A 17,349-nucleotide genomic window follows, 5' to 3' on the forward strand; every position below is an offset into this window, starting at 1 on the left:
AGTGGATTCACAGTGACACTGATGAAACTTAAGCTTCAGAGCCCCTCCCAAGCCCTGAAATGAATTTTCTATTTGTAAATCTGTGTACTTTTTCTTGAAAAGCACCCCTCAAATACTACATGCTTCAGGCCCTATAACACTTGGATCTGCCCCTGATCTAGCAGATCTTGCTAGAGGGTGAGCAGAGAGAAGCTTGTGGAAGGCCCCGCTGAGGAGAGAGACGCTGTAAGTTCTGTCTTTTCCTCCCTGGGGCTCCACCCAGGACCTTACAGACCCACCCAGTCTTCTACCCGTGATGCTCCACAAAATGAGGCAACTTCCTCGCTCAACCCTTCACCTCGATTCTCAGACACCAGCACCATGATGGCCCCACACCACAGACAAGGAAAGTGAGACCCCAAGAAGAAAGGAGGTTGGTCCAAGGTCCTGAGGTCAGCACCCAGCTGGGAATGGGATGGTTTTGAAAAGTGACCTTAACCTTATTCTGGCATTTGTTGTTTCTTTCTTCAAAGTCAAAAAAGTCTAAGAGCCTGGATCATTCCACACCAGAAAACTTATTTGTCCGTTAGCCCTGGGTCTCTTTGGCACCAGCTGGTATCACCTTCTTACTCCCTGTGCCCAAGGAGGGACCCTTCCTCCAGGCAGCACTCTCTGAATCCCAGTTCCCCGGTCTCTGCTGGTGGGTGCTGGATAACGTATCACTAAATTACACCCTCTCTCGGCTTTTCTTTTTTATGAACATTGAATATCACATTGATAAGTAGTAGAGCAACTTCCTGGAGGTGGGAGCCTTGTCCTATGCCCTCCCATGATGCCCCAGGTGGGCTGGGCACGTGTGAGGGACCCAATAGGGACCCGTGACACCATCTTCTCCCAGCCCCCTTTAGTGTTGACTTTCACCAGGACATTCCTGACCTCAGTCTGCAGCCTTTGGTCAAGGGATTTGCTTTGAGAGTGTAGAAACAGCTCAAATTCTGGATTCCGGCAAGCCAGGGACTGGATCCCCACTCAGTGGCTTGCTGTATGATTCTGGGCAAGTCACTTCATCTCTCTGAGCCTCCCTTGTCTTCTCTGGAAAATGAGATTAATAACCTTCACCCCTCCCCCCTCCCCCATCCTGGATCCTAGAAAGGATGAAATAAAATGATGTCCACAGGGCAAAGTTTCACAGCCTGGCTCCTGGTGATGGTTCCTCAAACCTTGGCTATTCCCATCAGACCAAGGGCCTGGAATAAACCCAGCCAGCGTGTCGTAGGCACTGTGTACAGCTTAGTTTTAAACGATTTGCATATATTGTCTCATTTAATATTTACCACAGGCCAATGGGTTGACAGTCCCATTTCCTCCATTTTCACATTCAAAAGAAATGAAGTTCAGAGAAGTTCTGTGACTTGCCCCCCGTGGGCGTTCGTTACGCGTTGCTTGTGGTTTTCAAGTGAAATGTTGCACGCAGCGCCCAGCACAGGGTTAGAGCTCATCAAAGAGGATAGAATCGCTCCAAGATTAGTGAGTGAGAACATCCTGAGCTCCAAGACGCCGCTGGGAAAGGGTTAGAGGGGGCAGGGTACAGGCGAGAGGGTTGAGGGTCGAGGATCGAGGAGCTGTCTGGGACCTCAGCAGCCTCCCTCTTCGGAGGCGGGGGAAGAGAGGGTCCTGTTCTCAGCGCGGCCCCTCAGGTGGCAGAACGGTGGGGGGCGCCCGGGAGGAGGAGGCGTTACCTTGGGCGGGAGGGCGAAGACCACCGGCAGCAGCGCGAGCGGCGCGAGCAGCAGCACCAGCAGCCGCCGCGCGCTCCACACCTTCTTGGCCACTGTCGCCAGCGCTGCCATCTGCGCGATCGGCCGGCGGAGCGGGCCGGCCCGGGACTGCCCGCGCCTGTCCCCCCGCGCCGCTTTAAAGCCAAGGGGAGGGTCCGGGGAGGGGACTGCGCTCGGGACCCGCCCTCTCCCTGCTCCTCCCGGAGGAAAAGGGTGGTGCCTACGCCCCCGGGATTGGGGGGTGGGGGTGGAGAGGGCCGGGAGAGTTAGGGAGTGTAAGGCACAAGAACAAGGAACCGACTTCAGTCCTTGGGTTTAAACCGCGGCCACCCGCTGAACCTTTCCTCGCTGCTCTTGACTTGCTACGGGGAAGGATCGGTAATGACAGTGGGAGGATTGTTAGTATCACCTGGGTTCGAGTTCTGACTCTGCGCGTTCTAGCCTTGAGCGACGTTCTGGCCTTGAGCGAAGGCCTTGGAGCCTCAGTTTATTCATCCACAAAGTGGGGTGATGATGATGGGCTCTACCAGACCAGGGGTCTGTTGGGCAGTTTAAATGGAATGACGCACTTAGGCTCAGCACAGCGCCTGGCACTGAGCGAGCGCTCACTGGGAGCCGTCATTGCTGTTGATTTTGTTCCTCCTTCCTTCCAGGGTGGGCGAGTCACCCGCAGGCACGAGCCTGGAGGCATCTATTGCTTTCTCCTGGGTAAACGCAGAGGAGTACAGCTGCTGAGTGATAGGGTAGTTGCATCCTTAGTTTTTAAAGAAACTGCCAAACTGTTCTCCAGAGTGTCCGCACGTTTTACATTTCCATTAAAAACGAGTAAGTGGGGGCGCCTGGTGGCTCAGAGGGTTAAAGCCTCTGCCTTTGGCTCAGGTGGTGATCTCAGGGTCCTGGAATCAAGCCCCGCATCAGGCTCTCTGCTCAGCAGTGAGCCTGGTTCCTCCTCTCTCTCTCTCTCTGCCTGCCTCTCTGCCTACTTGTGATCTTTGCCTGTCAAATAAATAAATAAAAAATAAAACAAAACAAAACAAAAAACGAATAAGTGATCCAATTTTTCCACGTCTTTGCCAGCATTTAGTGTTCTCCCTATTTTTGATTTTAGCCACTCTGATAGAGGTGGCAGTATCTCATTGTAGCTTGAATATTTATTTTCCTAGTGACTGATGATGTCGAAAGCTTTTCACGTACTTATTTGCCATCTGCATATCTTCTTCCGGAATCATCTTTTCCTGCTGTTTGCTCGCTTTCTAATTGGACTGTTTGTTTTACGCTGTTGAGTTTTGAGAGTGATTTTTATATTCTAGACACAGATGTGGATTGCAAATATTTTCCCCCAGGCTATAGCTTGTCTTTTCATCCTTTCAACAAAGCCTTTCGCAGAGCAAACACGGTAACGGGTGGCAGGAGACAAGGATCCTCATATTAGCCTGAGAGGACAGAAGTCCCAGCCCCCTCCAGCACTTCTGCTATCATCACCCTGGGAAGGAAGCTGGGACACACCGTGACACACCTGGTGAGGACAGAAGTCAAGTCTCCTCACTCAGCCTCTGCTGGTGGGGGCAAGGTCACAGTTTTCTTCTGTGGTGTTCAGCTGGAGTAGAGAAGGCTTGTCTGAAAATGGTCTCGCCTGGCTGATTTTTCCTGGTGATTCTGCTATAGAGTGCAGGCTTATGTCGGGGCTTTCTGGAACCTTTTGTTGGCATTTCCAGTTGCCTGCTTCTTCCATGTCAAAGATATAGTAGGCAAAAAGAAAACCCAATAGACTCATCAGTGGGTTGTTCCTTGGGTCCCAAGTCGCTGCCTTCATCTCTTCCCTTTCTAGAGTCTTCTTGTTTGTTCGATGTGTACTGTACAGGATTTTCAGTTGGCCTCAGCAAGAAGTATAGAGAAAATTATGTCTACTCCATCTTTCCAGAAGTGGAAGTCCCTCTGTTCTTATTTTATTATTTCCCATGTGGGTCATGCTGCCATGATTCCCTTAAAACCCTAGGGCAAGTTATTTCCCAATGGACCCTTTGCAAGCTGTGATGAAACTTTCTCCAGCGTCCTTTCAATCTGGGCACCTGACCTTGAGCCAGACCAATAACCGGCTTCATCAAAGGTTCCAGCCAGGTTAGTCGTGGGTGACCTCGGATGGAGGGTGAGGTCCTGCAGGGAGCACTTTGGACATTCGAAGCCTGGGTGTGGGAGGATAGTTTTCCAAACCGGAGAATTTGCTCCTGGGGATTTGGGCCAGCTGACATCAGAGAAACACAGATTCCCCAAAGCCTTAGCAGACGCAGTTGGGATCAGGGTATATTGCGCCCAGGGCCCCTGGACTGGCTTCCTTGTTCTGGAAGGAGCTAAGAGATGAAGAGGATAGTATTTAGTATTGGAGCAGAAGTTCCAGTCCTGTGGCTCAAATGGATTAATAATAATAAAATAACAAGCACATCTACCGCACTCCAATGTGGGAGGCACTGTCTTTTTTTTTTTTTTTTAAGATTTTATTTTATTTATTTGACAGAGAGAGAGATTACAAGTAGGCAGAGAGAGAGAGAGGAGGAAGCAGGGTCCCTGCTGAGCAGAGAGCCCGATGCGGGGCTTGATTCCAGGACCCTGAGATCATGACCTGAGCTGAAGGCAGAGGTTTTAACCCACTGAGCCATCCAGGTGCCCCTGGGAGGCACTGTCTTAACCACTTTACAGGTGTTAACTCATTTAATTTGGACAATAATCTGTTTTCATTACCTTTTTGAGTCTGTCACCCTGCACAGACAAAGCCACATTCCAATTCCGACTGGACCGCTTGACTTCTTGTGCAACCACAGCCAAGAGTTTGAACTCCAATGGGCCTGTTTCCTTATCTGAAATGGACACAAGAAGCGTATGTAGCTCACAGGGATGCTGGGAGAATTCATGAGTGAGGCCGGAGCCCAGTACTTGCACATAGTTAAGTGCTCAGCAGTTGACAACAATTGTGGTCATTCCACTTGTGGCAGATTTTATTTTCCCGGGATAGGATCAATATCTACCTTCCATCATACGTGGGCTTCCATATGCTCCTCTTAAATGTGGACTGACACTCTTCCCGCTGAGAGCGGGGTTGGGGGGCCCCTGTACCCACCTCTTAAAAGCGGGGGAGGGCTTGTGCCACACCAACCAACAGAACACGGCACGACTGATGTTCTGGGATCTCGAGGGCTCAGCCATAAAGGCAGTACAGCTTCTGCTTGGTTCTCTCACTCTTGGGACTCTCCTCTCTGGAACCCAACCACCATATTTGAATTTCAGACTAAACCGGGCACAAAACCCACAGAAAGCAAGGCTTTTAACAAGCCACCGGCAACAACTAACCAGCCTAAGAGCAAATGAGCCTTCAGATGATTCCAGCCCCCAGCCTTTGGGTCCTCTAGCTGATGTCCCAGACATGGTGGGACAGAAACCAAACAGCCCCAAGCTGCCCAGTCTGAATGTCTGACCCACAGGATCGTGAGCACAACAAATAATTGTTATATGTCATTAAGCTTTGGAGCAATTTGTTACACGGCAATGGAGAACTAGGACCGCTGCTATTATTTTTCTCACCCAGAATGAGCACTTAGGGGTGGAGTAGGAGAAGGAATCAAACTCAGAGGAAGTCGGTGGTGGAGATCAGCCAGCACTTGCATGGGCTGAATCCTCCAAGAAGAGCTCCTTATAGGAAGGGCAGTCCACACAACACGAGGCCCCTCGTTGGATGACTTGGCATCTTCTCGTCCTACAGGAAGAGTGGTGCCTCCCAGGCTGGATCCACTAACTCCCTTTCTTTGTTTCTTCCCCCTTTACACTGAGAGAGAAGTAGGATGTGGGAAGGAATTCTTAAAGAACTTCCATAGTTGATGGATGGTTTGACTACTATTTATTTTCATACGCTCCTAGGCTTGCCTGTTAGACAGATGAGGAAACTGAGGCTCAGAGAGATTAAAACATTTGCCCAAGGTCACACAGCTAGTGCATGATAGAGCTGAAATTCCAGTGATACACACCTCCCTTCCTCTTCCCCATTTTTATAATTATTATTATTTTTAAACATTTTATTTATTATTTGAGAGAGAGAGAGCATGTGCGAGCAGGGGAAGGGTCAGAGGGAGAGGGAGAAAAGACTCTAAAGCAGACTCCGTGCTGAGTATGGAGCCTGATATGGGGCTTGATCTCACAACCTTGAGATCATGTCCTGAGCCAGAACCAAGAGTCGGACACTTAACTGACTGGGCCACCCAGGCGCCCCTCCCTATTTTTAATAGCAAAATAACAACTTATGTAAAGTGGGCATACATACTGATTATATGATACTGATTATAGTCACCAGCCCAGGTTTTCCTTTCTAAAGATTTTATTTGAGAGAGAGCGAGAGAGCATGAGTGGGTGGAGGGACAGAGCGGGAGGAAGAAGCAGACTCACTGCTGAGCACGGAGCCTGATGTGGGGCTCGATCCCAGGACACAGATCGTGACCCGAGCCAAAGGCAGATGTTTCACTGACTTAGACACCCAGACGCCCCTACCGGCCCAGGTTTTAAGGGCTTTCTATGTGCCAAGCACTGTGCTGAGCACTTACATGAATAACCAAGCCATGACTAGATCTTTGACCCTATGTCCTACCTGACTTCCCCTCGATTGCTGCATCCCTCCCTCTTTGTGACTTTCTTTCTACTCCTTGAACATATTGAGTTCTTGGCATGGACCGCTCCCTCTGCCTGGATGTCCTTCCCACCCCCCCCCCCACCCAAACACACACCCTGCCCGCCTTCCCATCTCAGTGGCCTGCCTCTTCCTTCTCTCACTCAAGTCTCAACTCAAACATCAGCTCTTTCAAGGACCCTCCCCCAACTACCTAATCCACTGGAACATGACCTTCCTCAACTCTGCATCACACACTCTGTATAAAATCCCCCGAGGGCTTTCCTTCACAGCATGGGTCATTGTTTGAAGTGATTCCCCACTTGATTAAACTCCATGAGAACAAGGAGTCCCAACTATTCCCTGCCATACTCCCAGTGCCTGGAACAGTACCTGGGACACAGCAGATGTCCAATAAGTCCTGAAAGATGGAACATGCCTTAAATCATTGGACTTTATCATGAATATCAACCAAAATCATACCATTCATTCATGAGTATTAATTGAGCACCTACCATAATCTGGTATCATTCTGGGTGCTAGGGCTATAGCAGTGATCAACCCAGACAAAAGTCTCTGGTCTCGCAAAGCTTTCATTTTATTAGCTCTATAATAAGATAAATGAGTGGGATATATCCCATATCCCATAGGGCTTAGTGCTACGAAGAAAAATAAAGCCCGGGAAGGGGAGAGTAGGGAGAGTAGTTTTCCACTCCCCCTGCACGGAAGGGGAGAACTCAGTGCCTCCCATCCTGCCCCCCGGGGCTGAGCCCTGTACCACTGTCAGCATCTCTCAGTGGGACATTTTGGTCAGGCCGCTAGAGCTCCAAGAGCAATATTGGCTTTGAATCCAGTCCTGGCAGGTGGGCCTCAGGCTGGGGTTGGGATTAGTTACCCCTTTTAGTTCCCTGGCTGGGTTTGAGTCACTCAGCCTTGTAGGGCCTTTCCTCTCTATGGGGGAGGGGGCAGGCCCAGATCCCCCGACCTGGGATTGCATCTAACTCTGGGTTCTGGGCCATCCCCTAACCTTCTGTAACCCAGGCCGGAGAATGGAGGTTTACAAACATGAAGAGGCCTTTGATCGGCACCAAACCCCCAGGGTTCTCAATGTTTTTTGTTCCAAGCTGCAGGCCAGGACCATAGTCCACTTTGCTTCCAGCAGGGAAGACTGTGGGTAGGTGGTGTGTGTGTGTGTGTGTGTGTGTGTGTTTGTGGTAGTAGGAGGAAGGCTCCATGATTTTCTTTCCCACAAGCAGGCTGTTGCTCGCATGCATGAGGGGATTCAGTTCAACTCAGCCAATGTTTACAGAGCACCTCCTACCTTCCAGGCACTGTTCTACACAGGGACCAGTCCAACCTTCCCTGAGATGAAGCCATTCGCATCAAATAAACGCCTGGACAAATGGAGGCTCTGTCCAAAGGGAATAGAGGGTTGCCTAGCAAAAGCCACCCGAGCCAGGCCCTGTCTGGCACAATCTCTATCATTTATAAGCTGATGACTGGGCAAGTCGCTCAGCATCTCTGAGACTCAACTTCCTCATCCATAAAATGGGTACAGTAACTGCTGTTTCTGCCCTCTCAGCATCTATCCCCTCCTTCTCAAGGACACCTTGATTTTCATTAGGGCTGTCGGGAACAGCATCACCTGGGATTTGTCAGAAATGCAGAGGAGAAGGGAGTTGAGGGAAATTGGAAGGGGAGGTGAACCATGAGAGACTATGGACTCTGAAAAACAACCTGAGGGTCTAGCAGAGGTTGGGGGAACAAGGTGGTGGGTATTAGTGAGGGCACGTGTTGCATGGAGCACTGGGTGTGATGCAAAAACAATGAACACTGTTATGCTGAAAAGAAATTTAAAAAAAAAAAGAAAGAAAGAAAGAAAGAAATGCAGATGCTCAGCTCAGGCCCAGACCTTTGGTTTTGGAAACACTGGGGTTGGGGCAGGCAGTGTGGGGGAAGTACACCTGTATATCTTGGGCTTCTAAGTGGAGCAAATGATGCTTTATTATCACTGGCTGTTTGTCGGTTCTAAAAATAGCGTTAAGAGGTTCTATAATAATAACAACAATTGCTAGTGGTTGCGATGCGCCAGGCAGAGAACGGCCTCACCCACACTCCTGTCCTTCCAGGGGTGGCCCGCCAATGACTGTGTTATAGGAGATTAGGAGGACCCGTTCATCTCAGCCCAATTTGGGGCATCTCTGCACGGCCACTGTAGGCCAGGAGCTCCCCGTGGGCTCAGCTGAGGCTGTGGTTGGGTCTGCTTCCTGATGGCCCTTCTCCCCCTGCCCTCCCCTGCCTTCTTCCCTTCCCTTCGTGAAGGATGACCCCTGAGGACACGCCTTAGTAAACATCCTAGGGGCTACACTGCATCTCAGAGTCTGCTTCCTGGGGATTCAGACCCATGACAATGCTCACTCCATGGGTAGGCATCACTGTCGGCCCTTCTTACAGATGAGAACACTGAGGCTCCGAGAGATGCGGTGCGGGGCTCCCATGTCATGCGGCCGGTGAGCAAGGAGACATGGGATGGGAAGCTATCGGTTCTCTGACTAGGGAAGTGGCATAAACCAGCGTTACAAGGGTGCCTCTGGCTGCTGAGTGACTGAAGAATATGGGGGGGGCAGGGCAGAAGCAAGGGGGAGCAGCGGGGAGACCATGGATGACAGCAGCACCGGGAGAGGGGAAGGGGCTCCAGAGGGGAGCTGGGCTTTCTCATCACTGTAGCTTCTTCAGGATCCAGCACAGAGCCGGACGCAGCCAAGGTGCTCAGTACATACCCAGTGAATGAGTGAGTGGAGAAGTGAGAGAATGGATACAAAAATTAAGGCAGGAGGGAACTAGACACCCCCATGCAGCCTGAGTGATTAGCACGGGCCCGCTGTATAAGGCTTCCCAGCTAAGGTGCTGAGTGGATAAATGAGCCAAGTTCCAGGTAGGGAGAGAGGAGGAGGAGAGCAAAGGAAGGGAAGGGGAAGGAGGGAGGGGGAGGGCGCCAGTTACTGTCGTGGTCCCTGCGAAGAAGCTTCCCTCCCCTTCCATCCTCCTCCTTCCCATCCTCTTGTCTCCTCCCTCCCTTGAGAGGATGGAAGGGGAGGGAAGCTTCTTCCCACGGACAATGACAGTAACTGGCGACCTCTGCTGGCAAACAGAGCCATTTCTCTGGGCTCGAAGGGCAATTCAGTCCTTTAGAGGGGCAGCCCCCTGAATTCAGGACACAGGTGGAAAGTTCTAGTGCCCTTGTCAGCTGGGTTCTCACAGCCAGGGACAGCCGGGTTAGGACTAGGATGAGGTAAGTGAGGCTCTCACTAGGGCACACATTTAAGGGGGCACCTAAAAACTCAGTCATCAAGACACATATTTTAATGTAATATTTAAAAAACCAACTCAGCTAACTGTGGCCCACAAGCTGGCTGCCTGGTTTTGTAAAGAAACTGCATTGGAACCAGGATCGGGATCAGGGCTGACTTTCTCGGTCACAGCCGAGATGATACCCACATGCCTTCACTGGTGCTGCTCCCAGATCCTCCAGCCAGCAAGAACATGCCTGCCTGTGCAGGGCACAAAGTGCCGGCTGTCCGCATAAGGACTTTGAGGAATCTGGAATTGCTGAGGGTTGCTGGGCCCTTTGTGAGATCCTAAACCAGGGACAGAATCCACTGTTTGCCCCAGAATGACTGATAATTCCTTATTTCCCATCACAGGCCTGGGCTGAGTACACAGCCGGACCTTCTCCTCCTGGAACATGTGTGATTTTTCCAGTAGCCCCCTCTCCCTCAGTGCTTGCAAAGATCACTTTAACTCCTCTACTGCTGGGGCTGCCTCTACGGCCACTGGCCACCACGTCACACGTACCGAGGAGACCAAGCGGTTTGCGGCCCACGCTGAGACCTCTACCCCAGGCCACCGCCGTCACTGACCTGGCCAGCCGGTTGCAAAGCCTTCTCCCTTGTTTCTCCCTTCTCCTCTTGCCCCCTAACCCCTTTTCCTACCAATGTAATCCTTTCAAAACACAAGTGAGATGTCTCCCTGTATAAAATCCTCCGGGTCGCACTGAGAATAAAACCCAGGTTGCTTACCAGGCCCTGTGAGATCTCGTCCTTCCCCACCTCTCCGATCTCACTTCCTGCTCCTCCTCTGTTCTGCTCGCTGCAAACCGGCCACCCTTCCAACAGCAGTTTGTTCGCTAGGGGAGTAAAGCCAGCCGCATGTCCCCTCTGTAGCGCCAGCACCTGGCACACACTGAGCCCTAGGAACGTGAGGGTCAATCACAGCTGCACGTGTGTTCTCCCCCCGAGGCAGAGAGGAGACTTATTAGCCTTACAGTACTCGTGAGGCAAAGTACGCATTGACTGAAATAACTGAAAAACTTACTCCCAGCCCCGAGGGCCCCTTAAGCTTGTTGAAAATGTTATATAATGTTATGTTGTATAATGAAAATGTTATAGAGTACCAATTATTATATATTAGATATATATTATGCCTATTATAATATAAAGATAAAATATAAGCAATAAATATTATAACATATATATAATATAAAAATCATAATAATATCATATCCAGCATTTCATTTCTTAAATTATCAGTGAAGAGCACATGGGCTTGGGAGTCGGGCCCAAGTACTCTCTGCTACCTGTGACATCTTGGACAAGTTCTCCCCTTCCTGAGCCCATCTCTCCATCCCCAAACTGGGGATAATACCCAACTTAAGAGTTGCTTGAGATCCAATATGAACACTCCTGGCATGGTATCTGACGAGCAGTAAACAGGCAGTGATATGAACGCTCGTCTCTACTAGTCACCACTACCCAGGAAGGGAAGTTTTCATTCACCCCTGGGCATCTGCCTCAGCACAGGGCTACTATGGTGAAGGAAACACAGTCCAGGACCCATGGGAATGCTCACTCCCCATGCACCCCAGAATCCCACAGGACACCGGCCACACTGAAGGCACTCAAAGTCTTTATTTGCTAGCTCGAGCTGACAAGGAGGAAAGGTACTTTACTGTACTTCCCCACAGCCACACACCTCGGGGAAGAAACAAATGCCTGGCAGAGTCTTTTTGGTTTTTTTTTTTTAAGATTTTATTTATTTATCAGATAGAGATCACAAGTAGTCAGAGAGGCAGGCAGAGAGAGAGGGGGAAGCAGGCTCCCCGCTGAGCAGAGAGCCCGATGAAGGTCTCCATCCCAGGACCCTGAGATCATGACCTGAGCCGAAGGCAGCAGCTTAACCCACTGAGCCACCCAGGCGCCCCCTACCTGGCAGGGTTTTAAGCGTCAGCTAGTTAGTGGCATTTTGCATCTTCGCTCCGTTTTCCTGCCGCTTCCTTTAAACCAGGCTGTACCAAACTTCAGTCCTTGCCAAGCCACACCACGTCTTTTGTTCTGTGTACTTATTACCTGTGATATAAATCAACTCACTTTTTTACCTATATAAACTAAAAGGAACTTTATATCCATCACTGGTTTTCATTAGGAGGTAACCATAAAAATACAGAACGAAACTAAAAACAATGTTGTATAAAGTTACATAAATTTCAGCTGTCTGAAAGCTATGAACCTGCTTTTTTAAATAAGACTGACTGGAGTTAAGCAGTACTGTACTATGACCCTCAAAAAGAAATATATTTACATCAAAACTCGGTATATACCTTGTCTATAGACCTTTGAAACAAATTTTTTTTAAATTAACATCTAATGTATTATTTGTTTCAGGGGTACAGGTCTGTGATTCATCAGTCTTACACAACTCACAGCGCTCACCATAGCACATGCCCTCCCCAATGTCCATCACCCACCACCCTGTCCCTCCCACCCCTGCACCCCTCCAGCAATCCTGTTTGTTTCCTGAGACTGAGTCTCTTGGGTCTGTCTCCCTCTCTGTATCATCTTGTGAAACAAAAAATATCTTTTTTTAAGATTTTATTTATTCATTTGACAGACAGACATCACAAGTAGGCAGAGAGGCAGGCAGAGAGAGGAAGGGAAGCAGGCTCCCTACTGAGCAGAGAGCCCTAAGGGGGGCTTGATCCCAGGACCCTGAGATCATGACCTGAGTCGAAGGCAGAGGCTTTAACCCACTGAGCCACCCAGGCGCCCCTGAAACAAATTTTTAAAAACAGTACTTACATGTCCTGCACTCTGATACTCCCTAGTCTAGGAATCTACTTCATTTTTAAAATGCGGGCGGCATCCCACTACATTGGTTTCCAGAGGACTATGCCATGTACCCAACAAAAAATGCTGGACTGGAGGGCTGATGGAGACATCCGTCACCAACTGAGGCTTTGTCCTCGTCTCACCCAAAGGACTGAAAAGCAAATAACGTTGTCCCTGTGTGGTTCGATGTTCTGCAATGCCACGCCTACGTACCCAGCCTGCACCTGGCACAGCCGGAGGAAGCCTGTCCTAGATCTCTTCCAGATACCCAGTTCTGCCTAGAGCATGTCTTCTGTGCACAGTGAGCTGCCGAGAACAGCCAACTGCAGAGGATAATGACACTTCACAAGCATGACCACAGACAGCGCTTAAAAATATCTCAACACCTTTATTTAAGTCCAATCTCAGACTCAGAGCACTCCTTCAAGTTCACTTTGACACAAATGGCCCAAGTGTCCACACGTGTCAAGCAGGCTCTTCTACCCGACCATGGACCTCTTTCTTCCTCTCAGGCGCACTTCATCTAATTTTTTGAGCACTGGCCTGGACTTTTTGGAGAAGGTGGAGTAGCTCTTCAGAAAGGCTTCAAACACAGTCTCCGTATTGGGATGGGTACTGAGGAAGGCTTTCTCTAGCACGTAGAGATCAACTCCCTTATCTTCAGGAAGCGCTGAAACGAAACTGAGTCCAAAGTCTATAAGCACGACGTTCAGCTGCTCCACGGGGGGTTTCAGGAGCATGTTGGAAGTGGTGAGATCACCATGAATGAGGTCTTCATCGTGCATTCGAGCCAAAACCTGCCCAACTGTCCTGGCTAAGCCAAGGAGGCTTTGAGGAGTTTTTTCAGTCTCCATAGTAGACTGAATATAATCTCGCACAGTCACTGAGCCTTCAATTTCTTCCATGTATAAGCAGTTGGAAGCATAGTCTACGAAAAACACAACGGGAGCACATATCCCTGCAATCAAGACAGAAATGGTTATTGGATTAGATTCTTTCTTTTTTTTTTTTAAGATTTTATTTATTTGACAGACAGAGATCACAGGTAGGCAAGAGGCAGGCAGAGAGAGAGGAGGAAGCAGTCTCCCTGCTGAGCAGAGAGCCCGATGTGGGGCTCGATCCCAGGACCCTGAGATCATGACCTGAGCCGAAGGCAGAGGCTTTAACCCACTGAGCCACCCAGGCGCCCCGGATTAGATTCTTTCTTAATGTTAAGTTTAATTTTCAAAGATTGAACCAGACTTTTACAGTGCACATCTGCTTATTTCAGGAAAAATAAAAGATTTAGGAAAGCTGCAGAATAGTACAACTTAAGTCATCTGGACGTTTCCCCTGTTCATGCCCTGCAGGATTGTGCCTTAAGCCACCCCACAGCTAAGTTGAATAGTGCCAAAGTGCCTTCCTCCTTTCCACTCTTTATGATCGGATTTCATTTGTCATACTTATTCCCCAAACAAAACAAAACAAAACAAAGAGCCAGAAGGGTAAGCTTAGTCAGAGTACGTGCTACCTCAAAAGGACACAAACAGGCCAGTGTTGGCTGAAAGATTCAGCTTTGCAGACAGAAAGGATGGGTTCAAATCCTGCCTTCCTTCTTTATTAGTTGTATAACCTAAAAGTCACATCAATTCTCTAAGCTTGTTTCTTTTTTTTTTTTTTTTAAGATTTTATTTATTTATTTGACAGAGAGAGATCACATGTAGATAGAGAGGCAGGCAGAGAGGGAAGCAGGCTCCCTGCTGAGCAGAGAGGCCCGATGCAGGACTCCATCCCAGGACCCTGAGATCACGACCTGAGCCGAAGGCAGCAGCTTAATCCACTGAGCCACCCAGGCGCCCCTAAGCTTCTGTTTCTGATTCTAGAACATGAGAATGATCCTTCCAAGAATTCAAAGAATTCATCACATTCAAAGAGTCAGTGAGTAATTGTTTGACAATCAGGCCCAGCACACTATTCTAGATACTGGAGACTTATCAGTGAGGACACAGCACGAACCAAAGCAGCTATGATCCCTCTTTAATGGCACTTACATCCTAGAGAGGGTAAAAACAGAAAACAGGAACACACAAATAACTTCATTAAATCCACCCAAGGGCAGAGATCTGTTTGTCCTTACTGAATTTCCTCCAGCTCTCCCACTACCTAACAATGTTCTGGTGTAAGGCAGCTGTCTAAAGAATATTAATGAAAGAAAGGATGTGTAAAATTCAAAAGCCAGTGTTTCTGAGTCAGAGCTTATGGGCTGAGAGCCTGACTGGCACTGACTGGGTCAGCCTGACTGGGTCACTCACTAGCTGTGTAACCTTGGGCAGTTACTTCCCCTCTCTGAGCCTCCGTTTCCCATCTGAGGACAAGGCATACTGTGGTGGAGTACAAGGCTTTTAATGAAAAAGTAACAAACGATTTAATGAAACCTAAAATGTGCCGAGCTCTATGTACAAGCCATACATCCAAACACACTGTGACGCCCATTTACAGGTGAGGAAACTGAGGGCGAGGTTAAATAATTTGCTGAAAGCCTGCATAAGAAGCAGTGGTGTCGGGGCGCCTGGGTGGCTCAGTGGGTTAAATCCTCTGCCTTCCGCTGGGGTCATGATCTCAGGGTCCTGGGATAGAGCCCCGCATCGGGCTCTCTGCTCAAGCGGGAGCCTGCTTCCTCCTCTCTCTCTCTCTCTGCCTGCCTCTCTGCCTACTTGTAATTTCTGTCTGTCAAATAAATAAATAAAAATCTTCAAATAAATAAATAAAAATCTTTAAAAAAAGAAGCAGCAGTAGTGTCGGTATTTGAACGCAGAGAGCCTCGCTCCACCTCAAGTATTTGTAATTACATCTAAAAAGTAATGAATGAGGGCGCCGGTGTGTCTCAGTCGGTTAAGCAGCTGCCTTCCGATGGGCTAGGGAATCCCAGGATCCCAAGATCGAGTCCCGCGTGGGGCTTCCCGCTCAGCGGTAGAGCCTGCTTCTCCCTCTCCCTCTGCCTGCCGCTCTGCCTGCTTGTGCTCTTTCTCCATCTCTCTGTCAAATAAAATCTCTTAAAAAAAAAAAAAGTAATGAATGAAGAGATAATGATCGAACACTGAGAGAGTACAAACGGGGAAACCAAGGCTCGGGGCAGGTCAACAGCATGCTCCCCAACAGTGGCAGACCCAGGAACTGAACCAGGAGCAATGGCTCCAGGACAAATTTTCCCCCCTGCTAGAAAACGCAGCTCCTTAGAACGAAAGAATGAATAACGAGAGAGATGAAAGGATAGCATTTCTCAGCGTAAGTTCACGCAGAGGGTACAAAAGGAGAGACTGAGGCAAAACGGGGCGCGGCGCTCGGGGGAGACCCTCGCCCGCGTTGCCCGGGCCCCTCCGGCCTCCGGACCCGGCCGCCTCACCTGCGCGGCGGCAGCGGAGCAGCGCCCGGGCCTCCTGAACGGTCCGCCGCCGGCCGAGGCGAGCCTCCAGCGCCGGGTGCCGGTAGCCCTTGGGGAAGCGGTGCTTCACCACGGCCGCGCGGCCTTGGAAGTGGCCGCGGAACACGCGCGCCTCGGCGCCCTGCTTCACCAGCTCCAGGCCGCTCAAGAACCGGCTGCTCCGCTCCCGAGCTGCGGCTAGCGCCTCGGCCTCCGGCGCCAGGTCCTCGTCCTTCCCGGCCACAGCAGCACCACTGCCGGCCGCCATGACGGAGCCTCGGCGCCGCCGCTCGGGGCCCGTCGGCTCCCTCCGGAAACTCCCGGCGATGTTCGGTTCGCTCCGTAACTCTTCGGACCTCTTCGGCCACTCCAACACTTCCGCCTGTGGAAGTGGCCCCGCCTCCCATATCTTCGGCTATCTCCGTAAGCCCTCGGCAACTCTCGGTCAGAAACTCTTCTTTGCCCTCCTGGGTTCTCTCCTGCACGATTGAGTGTGATGGTTGGCGTTGGCGGCCCTGCCTCCCAGTTCTTTAGCCCCTTCCGGAAATAGTTTACTATGGTATCCCCTTTTTACTCTTAAGAGCGTGCTAGTTTGGAAGGTAAATTACATGGTCACCCTCTGGGTGGTAGAGTGGCAGCGGGGTGTGGGTAGTGGTACGATCTTAAATAGGGTGGTTAAGAAGGATTATGTGAAAAGAGAAGGCTTCTGTGAACAGGTGACGTTTGAGCCCTGTGAATGGATGCCTGGAAGAAGAGTATTCCAGGCAGAAGGACAAGGAAGTGCAAAGGCCCTGGGGGAGAAGTATGCCTGGCATATTTGGGGAAGAGCAAGTCTCTGTGCTTTAGTTTCTCATCTAAAAATAAGATTGTAAATAATATCCATCAGGGAGGTTTTGTGGCGATTAAATGAGGAACCAGGGGTAAAACACATAGAACTATGCCAGGCATATGAGAAGCATTCCGTAGATGAAAGCTGTTGTTCTTTATGGAAGGCTTAATACAACAGCTATTAAAAGTAGTCTCCCAGCATCCAACCACTCTTTAGGGGTACGGGCCTCCCTTTAGTGCAGTGCCCCAGGGGGACAGCAGAACCACAACGCACTGTAGAAGTGCCCCCATTCTTGGCTGCAAGTGCTCAGAGACAGGAGCGAGGTGGTTTGTGTGGCTTACAGCAAGAACCCTGACTTGTACCACCACTGAACGGCTGGGTGTTTGGGGATTGCATCAGTTAGGCTGCAGGATAAGCTGCTATGAAAAGTGACCTAAAGCAGTGGCTTAATTATGAGAGATCTTTCTTACATAAAGGTATAGGCCTGGCATCCTCAACTTGGTTGCTCCCTTCTATGAGTCTATTCCACTTGCTCCCACGCCCCAGTTGGCAAG

The 17,349-nt window shown here is 49.9% G+C and overlaps 2 protein-coding genes across 2 annotated transcripts in view; both read right to left on the reverse strand.

Moving 5' to 3' along the window:
- SLC13A3 (solute carrier family 13 member 3) overlaps positions 1-1,861 on the reverse strand; it is a 76,584-nt gene extending 74,723 nt beyond the window's left edge. Inside the window, exon 1 of the mRNA XM_045981046.1 lies at positions 1,719-1,861. Coding sequence (XP_045837002.1) covers positions 1,719-1,829 — 111 coding nt within the window. The 5' untranslated portion in view covers positions 1,830-1,861. The remainder of the gene's footprint in view (positions 1-1,718) is intronic.
- An 11,073-nt stretch (positions 1,862-12,934) lies between these two features.
- Positions 12,935-16,290, reverse strand: TP53RK (TP53 regulating kinase). Its single transcript, XM_045981143.1, has 2 exons — positions 15,949-16,290; positions 12,935-13,524 (listed from the first exon to the last, which is right to left on the reverse strand). Exons 1-2 carry the CDS (start codon positions 16,232-16,234, stop codon positions 13,046-13,048), a joined length of 765 nt encoding a protein of 254 aa, XP_045837099.1. The 5' UTR covers positions 16,235-16,290; the 3' UTR covers positions 12,935-13,045.
- Between the last annotated feature and the right edge of the window lie 1,059 nt (positions 16,291-17,349).

Source organism: Meles meles, chromosome 16 (assembly GCF_922984935.1).
Source record: "Meles meles chromosome 16, mMelMel3.1 paternal haplotype, whole genome shotgun sequence".
Classification (NCBI taxonomy): Eukaryota; Metazoa; Chordata; class Mammalia; order Carnivora; family Mustelidae; genus Meles; species Meles meles.

What these genes read in the sequence shown, in the direction of transcription:
- TP53RK (XM_045981143.1), bottom strand. Translation starts at nt 16,234, where the DNA reads ATGGCGGCCGGCAGTGGTGCTGCTGTGGCCGGGAAGGACGAGGACCTG. An exon ending in GCTCCGCTGCCGCCGCGCAG is followed by an intron (nt 13,525 to 15,948) that starts GTGAGGCGGCCG and finishes TCTTGATTGCAG; the next exon opens with GGATATGTGCTCCCGTTGTG.